Source organism: Eleutherodactylus coqui, chromosome 13, assembly GCF_035609145.1.
Source record: "Eleutherodactylus coqui strain aEleCoq1 chromosome 13, aEleCoq1.hap1, whole genome shotgun sequence".
NCBI lineage: Eukaryota > Metazoa > Chordata > Amphibia > Anura > Eleutherodactylidae > Eleutherodactylus > Eleutherodactylus coqui.
The window spans coordinates 21,492,197-21,505,045 of NC_089849.1; the positions used below are offsets into that span (position 1 = coordinate 21,492,197).

Here is a 12,849-nt window from a genome sequence, read left to right on the forward strand (position 1 = left end):
GCTGGGGTCTGCTGCCCAAGATCCCTGCCAATCCGCAGTGTTCTGGGCCAGTGTGCTGCTGCACGGAGCTGATTTCTGCAGGAAGCAGACAGCTCCATTCCCACTATAGTGGTCAGGGTTGGTATTACACCCAAAGTTCCCACTGAAGTGAATGGCCCAGATCTGAACAGCAGAGATCCAGGCAAACCACTTGCACTGTTCTTCTACCGATAGCCTATCTTAAGGACAACTGGACAGCCCTTTTAATGCTCCTGTATGATCTGTAGTATCGCTCTTTCTGTATTGGACAGTCTGGTCAGCAGCCGCTGGAGGTCATTTTGTTGGACTCTGGCAGGGCTCCTCCTGTTCCTCCAGATACAGGTCTATTAGTGCAATGGCATGTATGGATGTGCCATCCTGGAGGAGCAGGACTACCTGTACAGCCCGATTTTTTTTAAACGCTATTATGAAGCGTGAATCAGCGATGGGATCTTTAGTTTCCTGCGGAGTATTTTCTTTTTTTTAAATTCGTTTTGTTTATTAATTAATAACAAGCAGTTTGTGAAATACACATTAAAGAAAATTTGCACGGTACATAGTGATGTAGATCAAATCAGGGTCTTGCATCGGATTGACATCGCTTTGCTACTGTATCTCTCAAACTATCTGATCATACATTTGTAACAATAAACTTTTTTTAACTTATAGAAACAGTAAAAACGACTTCTGCTCTTCCTTGTTTTGGGTCTTGGGAGTTGAGGGTTGTAGGTCTTCCAGGCGTTTGTCAGTGGGAAGGAGGGGAGTGGGAAGGGTAGGGGGGGGGGTTAGCGTAAGGTAAGTTTAAATTTTAATCAGTGGTTAGGGTGGAGTGTGAGTTTAGCCAGGCTCCCCATATTTTTTGGAATTTAGTCGGGCATCCTCTTTTTTGATATATGATTTTTTTCGTATGAAGTTAGTGTTTACGGATTGGACCCAGTGTGGGACCGAGGGGGGCTCCGTTGCCATCCATTTCATAGCTATTTCTTTGCTGGCCAGGAATAGCGTCTTTTCGAGAAAAATGCGGGTGTGGTATGGCCACACCTCCTCCTCCAGCAAGCCGAACAGCGCCACCTTAGGGTCTAGTTCGATGGATAATGGGGGTCGTAGAAGTAAGTTTACGAGGTTTGTCACTTTTGACCAGAATTCCCTGACGAAGCAACACTCCCAGATCAGGTGCCAAAAGTCGGCCCCTGGTTGGCGGCATCTCTGGCACAGGTCCGAGGTGGCGCCGCGCATTTTATGTAAACGTTTGGGAGTAAGGTAGGCTTGGTGTATGATGTATAGTTGGATTAGCTTATTGTTTCGGCTGGTGACACTGACAGATGGGATTCAGAGACATCTTGCCATTCCTCAGGTGTGAGGGAGGTGATGTTGAGTTTCCATTTATCAAATGCTGGGGGAGGGTTGGGGTTTATTTTGGCTGAGAGGAGGTGTGTATATAAGGCTGATATTAGGCCTTTGGGTCCCTGGGATTTGAGGATGCCTATTGTGGGGAACTTGGTTATGCGGGCTGGGGGGGGGATTGGGAGTTTAATGCATGTCTCAGTTGGAAGAATCTAAATAGGTTGCAGGCCCCGCACCTCCAGCTATCGCGTAGTTGTGTGAATGTGGGGAGCGTTCCATCTATGTATACGTCTTTTAGCGTTTGTACCCCTTGGGCGATCCAGTACTGTGGGTCTGGGACGGACTGTAGTGCGGTAAGATCGGGGTTACTCCAGAGGGGGAGTTCTGGTACAACACCCTGGTAGCACTGCAGTGTCTTTGCTTCCTTCCATACATTAAGAGCCAGTTTATGAAGTGGGGTTAGTTCAGAGGTTTTGGTGTGTTCTGGGAATTCTAAGAAATTCAGGAGATTGTGACCCGTTACTTGCTTTGCAAGTTGTTTGTCTGCTATAGGCAGTTCTTTTCTTAGAACCCAAGCTCTGATATTTCGCAATTGTCCTGCTAGGTAATAGAGCCGGAGGTCCGGAAGGGCCATTCCGGCTTGTTCTTTGGGTCTTGGTAGGGTTGATAGGCTCAGCTTGGAGCGCGAGGAATTCCAAATAAATGTTGTGATTAGGGAGTTTAGAGTCTTAAAGAAATGCTTGGGGACACTCACTGGCATATGTTGTAATATGTAGAGGCATTTGGGTTGGATGACCATTTTGATGAGGTTTATACGTCCGGCTACGGATAGTGGTAGTTTAGCCCATTGTTTCAGTTTGTGTTTTATGTTTTCTAAAAGTGGGCTTATATTGTCTGTTATTGCATTATTATGGTCGTGTGACATGAGCATTCCCAGGTATTTGAATGTTGAGACTGGTTTTAGTCCATATTTTGCTACATGGGGGTCATTTTTTGGGGCTAGCCTCTGTGTAAAGGATTGTTGATTTGGACCAGTTGACATGTAGTCCGGAGAAGTGGGAGAATCTGTCTATGTGTGTCATAGCTTAGGCGAAGGAGTTTGATGGGTTCGATAGGAATAGGATTGTATCATCTGCGTATAGTCCTAATTTGCTTTCAAGGCCTGACCATTTAATGCCGGTCACGCTGGGGGCATTTCTTAATCGGATCGCCAATGGCTATAGCGAACAGGGCCGGGGATAGAGGGCACCCTTGTCGGGTGCCTCTTGTCAGTTGGAATTCTGCCGATGGAACCCCATTGACGATCACGTTTGCGCTCGGGGACTTATATATGGTTTTGACCCATTGTTGAAAGTTAGGTCCGAATCCGAAACGGATCAAGCAGGCTTCCAGAAAAGCCCATTCCACAGAGTCAAAAGCTTTTGCCATGTCAAGTGAGACTAGGGCCCAGGGCATGTTATATTGTTTGCCTAGTTGGATAGCCGTTTGGACTCTACGGATGTTTATGGTTGTGGATTTTCCTGGCATGAAGCCCGTCTGATCGGGGTGTATGATGGAGAGGATCACTTGATTCAGTCTGGTGGCCAGAATTTTGGTTAGGATCTTGTAGTCTGTGTTCACCAGTGATAAAGGCCGATAGGAGCCGCAGTCTGTAGGGTCTTTCCCGGGCTTCAGGATCACTACTATGGAGGCTTTGTAGAAGGAAGTTGGGAGTGTTTTGTCTAGTTGCGCTTGGTTTAGTACTTTGAGGAGTTGTGGGCCTAGTTGTTCATAGTATTTGCGATATGTCTCTATTGGGAGACCGTTGGGACCTGGTGATTTATTAAGGGCCATTTCTTGGATTATTAGTTGGATCTCTTCCAAAGTGAAGGGAGCTTCTAGGAGATCGACCTGCTCCTCGGTGAGGGTTGGGAAATTTAGGTCATTTAGATAATCTAAAATGTCTGTCACCGTGTTATGAGAGGTGGAGGTGTATAAGTTGGCGTAGAATTCTTTAAAGCAATTTGTGATGGATGGGGCGTCAGTAAACTCTATTCCATGTTGGTTTTTGATCTTGAGGATCGTATTTGTTTGGTTTTCACGTTTGATGAGGTTGGCGAGTAAGTGGCTGGATTGGTTCCCTAATTCAAAGTAGTGTTTGGAGAAGAATAATTGGCGTTTGGCTTTGGCGTGTATTTGCTGTTTATACAGTCGAGATAGGCTAAGCCAGGCTATTTTGTTGGCTTCGGTGGGGGTTGATATATATTTCTTCTCGGCTTCTAGGGTCTGATTTTCTATCTCTCTATCAGCTTGGGATGTCGACCTTTTTTTTTTTTTTTTTTTTTGTGTGTGACATGGCGGATTTTAGAAATCCTCTGATATAGGCCTTCATGGTGTCCCATTTCAAGGCGGGGTGGGTATTATCTTTGTGGGCATCTAAAAATAAGGAGATGTGGAAGGGCATCTGAACCAATGAGTTTAAGCCAGAATGGGTGCAGTTTCCAAGTGGGCCTTATTTTGATTTGAGGGAATTTTAGGGTTAGTAATATGGGGCTGTGGTCTGAGATGCCTCTCGGGCAATGTGTTATATTTGAGAGGTATACCGCTAGTTCTATGGAACTGAATATGTAGTCAATTCTTGTCAGCGCATTGTAACCCGGTGAGTGACGGGTATATTCCCGCGTTTCGGGGTGGTGGAGTCGCCAGAGGTCAACCCATCCAACGCTTTCAATTAGTTGTCTCAAGGGGGAGTTTGAAGTGGGGGTGGGGTTGGAGGGAGTATGGAATTTGTGTTTAGTAGGGTCCATTATCATGTTGAAGTCGCCTAGGCAGATCGCCTCCGCCAGTGGATAGTGATGTGCAAACGCTATAGCAGTCTGCAGGAGGTGGAGGTTGTTGTGGGGCGGGTTGTATGTGGATAGGATGACATATGGTTTAGAGTCTATTTCTCCGTATATGAATATAAACCTTCCTTCGGGGTCTCTGCGGGTAGCGATTGGGTTCCAGCGTACCGACTTATGGATTAGCACAGAGATGCCCCTAGAGGAGGAGGTGTGATAGGAGTGGGAGGCCCATTGGATCCATGGTTTTGAGAGGGTGTCTGCCTTATCTTTGGTGAGATGGGTCTCCTGCAGACTAATGATATGAGGGTTTAGTTGTTTAATATATGAGAATACTCTCCTTCGCTTAAGTGCTGTGCCGAGCCCTCGCACGTTCCAGCTAAGACACTTGAGGGACGTCATTGTTTTCGTGGGTATAGAATTTAGTCCCCTTGTCTGTGTCTTTGGGGGTCGGGAGGGGGGGGGGGGGGGTATTGGTGGGTGTGAGGGGAGGGTTGTGTTAGCGCCTGTTTGTGAAGAGCATTGATGGAAAACATAATACAACATTTCAAACCAATAAACATTGACATCTTGCTAGAATGATACCGCAGATTATCAAAGAAAACAACAAAAATAAAAAGGTTGAGAGAAGAGGAAGGAAAGAAAACCGGGGGAGGGACAGGGGTATATTGAAAAAAAGAGGAAAAAAGAAAAGGGAAAGAGGAAAACCAGAAAGACGAGAGAAAAAAGTAAAAAAGACAATTTAGCTACAATCTGATTAGAAGTAGCAGTTGTTGTGGTGTTGGGGGGAGTCTCTCATGGCCTTTAGAGGCTTAAAGTTGACCGCTGGGCTCCAATAGTGTCTTTAACCCCTTCATGACACGGCCTATTTTTGGCTTAAGGACGCAACAATTTTTGGCGGATTTTCTTCTCCGTTTATCAAAAGTCATAACTTTTTTATTTTTCCGTCGACGCGGCCGTATGAGGGCTTGTTTTTTGCGTGGCCAACTGTAGTTTTTATCGATGCCACTTTTGGGTACATAGACTATATTGTAAAATTTTTTTATTTTTTTTTAATGATAGCAGAGAGAGAAAACGCATCAATTCTGCCATAGATTTTTTTATTTTTGTTTTACACCATTAATCATGCAGCATAAATGAGACTTTCCATTTTTTCTGCAGACCGGTACGGTTACGATACCAAAATTCTAACATTTTTTTTTTTAAGGTTTTCCCACTTTTCTGCAATAAAAACCCTTTTTTTTGGAAATCTTTTTTCTATTCTAAATTGCTGCATTCAAAGTCACGTAACTTTTTTATTTTTTGATGTACAGAGCTCTATGAGGGCTTATTTTTTGCGAGACGAGCTGCAGATTTTATTGGTACCATTTTGGCGTACATACGGCTTTTTTGATCACTTTTATTGCGTTTTTAGTGAGGCAAAAATGCTAAAAATGAGCATTTTTGCCTCAGTTTTTTAGCTTTCTTTTTAGCGTTTTTTTTCCGTGCACAGTCAAAAGCATGTGCAACTTATTGTACGCATCGTTACGGACGCGACCATACCAAATATGTGGGGTTTTATTTTTTTTTACCTTTTTTTTATGCTAATCTGAGAAAAAGCATAAAAAATGTTTTTTTTACTTTTTTTTTAAATTCCTTTTTTAAATCTTTCTTTTTTTTTTACACTGTTTGTGTCCCTCTGAGGGACTTTAACCACTGCCCTGATGATCGCTGGTATAAGGCATGGCAGAGCTACTGCTCTGCCATGCCTTATCGCTCATACAGCGATCTCAGGCATAGGCAATACAGGACGCCAGTGTCTGGCGTCCTGTTGCCATGGTGACAGGCCGGGCTCTTGCGATGACATCGCGAGTTCCGGCCGGAGACACAGAGGGAGCCGCGCTCCCGCTGTGAACTCTTTCCCTGCCGCGATCTACTTAGATCGCGGCAGGGAAGGGGTTAACAGTGGCGGGCGCATCTCCGATGTCCCCCTGCTGTTGCAGCGAGACGCCGGCTGTGACTGACAGCCGGCTCCTGCTGCGGGATAGCGCGGGATCATATGTGATCCCGCGCTATCTCCAGGACGTAAGTTTACGCCCTGTTGCGGGAAGTACCCCGCTCCCAGGACGTAAACTTACGCCCTGCAGCGGGAATGGGTTAAAGGTGCCTCGGTCGTGTTGCGCACCATCTATACGTCAAGGGGGTGTTGAAAACCTAGGTCGCAACGCGGTTTACAGTCCTGTTAGTGAATATGGAGGGGAAACGGTCATCCTTTTGAAATTTCGGAGTGCATATCCAGCCACTCCAGGGCCTCCATAGGGGATTGGAGGAAGATCGCCTTCCCCTGGGCTACAATTCGTAGGCAGGCGGGGTATGCCATTGAGTAGGGGATCTGTCTTTCTTTGAATTTCCGTTTCACCTCTGTGAAGGTGGCTCTTTGTTTTTGTAGCTCAGCAGAGAAGTCAGGAAATATGGAGATCGTTGTGTTATTATACTTTAGTGGGCCTTTTAGTCTGGCTTGACGTAGTGCAGCGTCTCGGTCCCTGCAGTTTAGGAGCCTTACTAGAAAGGGGCGCGGGGGGGCTCCCGGCTGTGGTGGTTTTGCAGGGACTCGATGGGCTCTTTCCACTGTAAAGTGGGTAGAAAAGGTAACATTTTTAGCCAGGTTTCCGCAAATGTTTCCAGATGGGAGCCCTCTGATTTTTCGGGCAGGCCTATTATACGCAGGTTGTTACGGCGCCAGCGATTTTCCAAATCATCTGTTTTAGATTGACAGAATTCTATTGCTCTTGTTGCCTTTTTGACCGCTGTAGTTAACGGGCGCAGTGTGTCTTCTGCGTTGGAGACGCGGTCCTCCATTTCCCGCATTCTGTCACACATGTTGTGTAGGTCTTGTCTTAATAGGGAGACATCGGATTTGATCTCCTCTATTTTGTTGGTAAGAGAGGATTTGCAGGTGTTGATCGCGTCTAGGAGTTGACGCATAGTGGGTTCTGGGTTTTGCCCTGTTTCGTTTTCAGGATCTTTCGCCTGTGTGGGTAGCGTTGCACGCGGGGTGTGATCAGGGGTTTCAGAGCGAGAGAATCCTTTGTTTTTCGGCGGCGGAGCCACCTTTCGCGCGTGTACTCATGTTAGATTTCGTTAGGTTGGTCTGGCGGATTATGAGAGTTGTTGTTGTAGTATAGACGGTGTCGGTGTTTGCTTGTAGATATCAGAGGTTTGTATCTTTGTGTTGTTATGAGTTGCTAAGGTGAGAGTGTTCGGTCGTCCAGATCTTAGTAGCGCCCTGTTATTACTGGCCTAGGTCCGGCCGCGGTAGAGGGGGCAGGGGGCCGCGCCCGTCAAATATAGTAGCTTGTCAGCCGCGGGGTTCAACAGACCACCCCCGTCAATGTGAAGATAAAAACGGAAAAAAAGCGCCAAAGAAAAAAAGATATAAACTTCTCCTTTTTCTTCCAAAAAAGGAAAAGAAAAATTTCAATATACCACCTCCAAGATCTCACCTCAAAGTAGATCTTCCCAAGTTCTGTATTTGTAGAAAATACACAAATATCCTCTCTTCACTAGAGGAGAGACGCTGGAAGTCACTCAGGGATCCATCGAGGGAACCCCCATATAGAAAACAAAGACATTTTTCATTCAGTAAAAAATACTTCCTGCGCTCACAGAACTTTAAAGCTGCATATTATAAATTTTCCTTCAGATGAAGGAGACTTACTTTGAAGGAGGGGGTTATGATGTCCAATATTCCCCCTCCTAATTCCCACAGGTCTTAGTGACTTTCAAAAGATGAGGTTTCCAGTCCAGGGTTTTTCTCCTTTCACTCCTTAATGATACTAATTCCAAATCCCCTTCAGGGGATGATTCTCCACCCCCCAATTTATAATATGCAACTTTAAAGTTCTGTGAGCGCAGGAAGTATTTTTTACTGAATGAAAAATTTCTTTGTTTACCCCCGTCAATGTGGTTTAGGGTCGGAGATGGGTCAGTGTCTGTTGCGGGGTCTTTTATTTGTTAGCTTGGTGCAATACAGTCCACTCACAGGAGCACAATAGGGTAGCCGGTCCCTTGGCTATTTTAGGGGACGGGGTGGCCTTGTTATATCGTGCGCCGTTTGTCCAGGATTTATGACTATTCCGTCTTGTGTGTTGTCCCCTGGCCCCTTGTGGGTAACTTACAGTTTTGTTGCCGGCTCCGCAGGGCCGGGACCAAAGGGGGGTCCCTTCAAGAGTGGTATCTCGAGTGGTGCAGTCCGGTGGCGGCAGGGCGGCCCGGAGATCGGACGAGCCGCCGAGGAAGGATCGTCGGGGGCGGCCGAGTCCTCCGCAGCCGGGGCCGAAGGTGGGTAGAGGGGTTTTCGGTCGGCGTGCGGGCTCGTGTTTGGTGCGCCCTAAGGCGTTAGATGTCACCGCTGTGTAGCGGTAAGGAGGTTGCTGTGCGGAGGGTTCGGCGGGGCGCTATCCCCCGCGGGTCTCACAGCGGCAGCGCCGGTCCGGGGGTGTTCCACGCAGCCCTTCTAGGAGAGAGGTGTTCAGCGGCGGCGTTCCCGAGCGATGCAGGAGGAGCACGTAGTTGCGTCTCGGGCGCAGCCGGAGGCGGGCACCCACCAACGGGGAGCGGACGGCGCACCTTGGCTCCGCGGGGTCGGTCGCAGGTAGGCGGCGTCGGGACAGTCGGAGCCGGCTGGTGTTCTGCGGCTTCCGCGGCGGCGGCTTCGGCTCGGGTGTATGACCGGCGAAGTACCTCGCACTCCAGGTGCGAGACTGACACTTTCGGCGGGGGGTTACCTCCACGGGGCTACGGTCCGGCTGGGGCAGTGCGTTCAGCCCTGGACGTCCGAGGGGTCTCCCGCTGGGTGGTGGGTGGGAGAGGATGGTCCGTCGGGGTTCCGAGGTAGCCGGACGACGATATGAGTTGGGGAGGTGGTCCGTGCCCGGAGCGCGGGAAAAATGGCGGGCGTTGGCGCCTTTTCTCACCCGCAGCTCTGTTGAAGGAGTCAGAGGGTTGCAATTTCCTTTAGTTGCGGTCCAGTTTATCTCTGGAGGTTTAGGAGCCCATTAGCCTCGTTTGGGTTGGTCCGGTTCTGGTCAGGCCAGGATTTTGGACGGATCTTGCTATTCCCCCTGGGGAGCTCCTCTCAGTTGCGACTGTTCATGCTGGTCGCAGGCCACGCCCCCCCTGCGGTGTATTTCTAGGATGTCTATATTGTAGGGTCAGTGTGGCCGGTTCTATACTCCAGTTTTAGTTTTATCAATTATTTGTACGTTGTCAACTCTACATTTTTATAAACCTAAGGGCTTATTCTGACGTTTCTGCAGGGGGAGGAGGCGGGCTGGGCAGCAGTGCACTGAGCTCACACCCCATCTCTGCCCTCTCTCTTCCCCTCGCCACTATTTGCAATGGGAGGGGGTGGGACTTAGCTCTGCCCTGTCCCGCCCCTCCCATTGCAAATAGTGGAGAGGGAGGGGAGCTCAGTGCATTGCTGCCAGACCCACCTCCTCCCTCTGCAGAGAGGGACAGCGTAAATCGCACGATATATGCACGTCGGAATAAGCCCTAAATCATACTGGCTGTATTAAATCTGTGTGGTTTTTAATTTTTTTTTTTTTTTCCCTTCTGCCCTCTACAGAGAATCAGTACAGCAAGCGGGGACGGGCGGCACTACTGTTACCCTCACTTCACGTGTGCAGTGGATACAGAAAATATTCGAAGGGTTTTTAACGATTGTCGGGACATTATCCAAAGGATGCACCTCCGTCAATACGAACTGTTGTGATGGAGATACTCTAAAACAAAAAAAATGTAAAAAAAAGAAGAAATAATTTTTTTTGTTCTCACTTTAATTCCCCCCCCCCTTTTTTTGTTTTTTTTTAGTTTTTTTTTTGTTTTTGTTTTTCTCCCTCCTCAGAACTTGTAATTCAATTAAAGAAAACGAAACTACTACAAAGATCCCCTCACACACAACCATAAAAACAAAGGAGGTGGGGAAACTATCCACCCACGAAGGGGGATGGAAAAACTGTGCAATCTCCCTCTCCAGCTTGTTGCACCTATGTTTTTTTTTCTTTTGCTTGTTTCCTTGCTGTCGGACAATTTGTGGAACTGTAAGCTTGCTGCCCTTTACCCCTCCCCCTCTTGCCCTGAAACAGCACGGGCTGGCGCCAAATGTACCCTTGACTATGGACTCCCATCTTTAACCCAATTGCCCCCCCCCCCCACCGCCCCTTTTAAATGCCAATGTTAAATGCAGTGCGTGTGGAGGATTTTGACTTCATATAATGTATTACACATGTGTCTGGAAGAGGTCCGTGCAGCAGGCTGGAGACTACCGATTATTTCCATCCCTCCAATACGGGCCGAATTCTCTCCTCTCGACCTTCACTCATTATATCCACTTTGTATTCCTTCACTGCATTTGCTGACCGCCGGCTGAGAAAAGGACAACTTGACTCTTGACTGTAATATTGTGTCTTGATATAAAGGAGCTGGGAGGCTCCCTGCCATCACTGGGAGGGCAATGGCAAGAGATTTTATGCCTTTAACAAGGGTGCCATTTTTTCTTTTCTTTTTTTTCTTTTTAGAAAAAACAATAAATACTTGGATATGAATTTCAACATATCAACGTATTTATTTCCAAAAAAAACAAAAAAACCTGGACATTTGTGCCGCGTTCGCCACGCTTTATTTTTTTTCCCCCCCTTCTCTCCCCACTATGTCCTTTAAACAACCTCGTGTGATCTTTAAATCTTCAATCCTGAGCAGAATGTTAGACCTCTGTCCTCACAAAAATGATCACTCCCTTTCCTCCTGTACACCCCTCACTTTTTGTTTTTCTTTTATTTTACTGCTGGATTATTCTTTGTACAGAATGTAAAATGTATTATTTTGTACAACTTTATTGAAAAAAAAAAACTTGTAGAAGAGCTTTGTGCCTTGATTTTGGCTGTGCCCTGTACAATGAGCTAAGATGTAAGTATGTCAAATTACTCTGTATAGCAATGTCACCTTTTGCTCCCCCCTCAACCCTTTTCCCTGTTTCACCTTCCTGCGTTCGCTCAACATGGGGCAAATTGATCTGTAGTACTAGTTTTTTTTTATTTTTATTTTTTTTTCCTTCCTGGTTTACAAAAAAAAAAAGCGAAAAGCTGTCAAGTAAAAAAAAAATTTACAAAAAATTGTACAAATGTTGCAAATCTAACCACTTTTTAAAGTGGGTCTTCATGATGTTGACCCACTGTGGCATCATCGTGCTTTTTAGCTTGATCTCATTTAAACATCTATCCAAGTGCAAAAAAAACTGGCTTGTTTCTACATAAACCAAATTTTGCTACAAATAAGTACTAGTGCTTTTATCCTTTTAATTACATAACAATGTTATTGGCTACTCCGCCACAATATTGAAGGGTTAGTGTCTGACATTTGTTTGCATTGGTCTGGTCTACCCGCTGTACATTGGCAACACTAGAGCTAGAAAAGCATTTTATCAATGCACAATGACTTGTGCCTTATGTGAAGGTATTGCGGTATATTACTGTCTTGGTAATCCTTTAAAGGGCCACTCCAGCAAAAACACCTGTTCCAGCCCTGCCCTCTCCCAACTTTTATTGCCTGTCGCACTTTGGAGGTCTCCTCTGTTTTGCATCCACTTCTATGCAATGCATCCCCATCTGATACTTATTGGGCACCATCTTGATGGTGTGTTTTTTATTTTCTTTTCTTTTCTTTTGTTTGTTTTCACTTGCACATTAATTCCATGATGCATCATCACAGCATTGAGGCTATACCATTTCTGCCTGCTGGGGAGACAATTTAATTATTACTTTCTATATTCTTCTAAATACGTAGACCATACAGACCATAAATATACAGTCAGGAGGATGAGCTGTGATCTTCCCTATTATAACTGTGTGACAGGAGTTGTGCGATCATCAGCAGTAACTGTGATTGGAGTGCCGGTGTTCTCCCTCTAGGCAGTTTCTGTAGTAGGTTCATGTAACAACATAACACAGACTGAGAAATTGACTAGAAACTAAACACACAACCCCAAGTAAATCTCAGCTGGTCAGAATTGAGATCACATTACCATCTGAGGAGAAAGAGGGGCCAGGAGTTTCAGATGGAGAGGAATAACTAACCAAGGTAATACTAGCTCACACAAATACTGGGCGGATAGCTATGTAATGAATTACAACAATAAGTAACCGGAGTGGCCCTTTAAAACGGTTGCTCCACTTCTGGCTGTTTTGCTACAGGAATTGGGCAGCCCCATACATTGCATAGTGGCTTGGGGTTGATTTTGCAGACAGAGTCCTACTGAAATGAATGGGACTCGGCCTGCACTACCAACTTGGAGCACTGTGAAATGTATGGAGCAGTCTGCTTCCTGCAGCAAAAATAGCCAGACATGGGACAACCACTTTAAAGGGCTAGTCTAGGGAGAAGATTAAAATCTGCTCAGTACTTAATAACAAAGTCATGCACTCCTCAACTGATTGCAGCTCCTGTATCGGCGGGACCCGCTCCCTTGCTGCACTCTTCCAGCTTTAACATAGACAACCAATCATCAGCTGATTCTTAGTTGCATAAGCCAGTAATTGGCTGCAGCGATCATTTTCCTGTGACGCAACCTCCTCGCTAGAGGCGGAAGAAGAGTGCAGCAGGGGACCAGGCCCCGTCGGAACAAGGGCTG

General features: G+C 46.4%; 1 protein-coding gene across 4 annotated transcripts in view; it reads left to right on the forward strand.

Annotated features, from left to right (window-relative positions):
* Positions 1 to 11,083, forward strand: part of GNAS (GNAS complex locus) — a 193,026-nt gene extending 181,943 nt beyond the window's left edge. For 2 of the 4 annotated variants that reach the window (XM_066587231.1, XM_066587232.1), the window contains 2 exons: positions 8,361 to 8,501; positions 9,790 to 11,083. In XM_066587231.1, the coding sequence (XP_066443328.1) occupies positions 8,361 to 8,501; positions 9,790 to 9,936 (288 nt within the window). In that variant the 3' untranslated portion in view covers positions 9,937 to 11,083. The remainder of the gene's footprint in view (positions 1 to 8,360; positions 8,502 to 9,789) is intronic. The other 2 variants (XM_066587233.1, XM_066587234.1) reach the window with 1 other exon arrangement.
* The last annotated feature ends 1,766 nt before the right edge of the window (positions 11,084 to 12,849 follow it).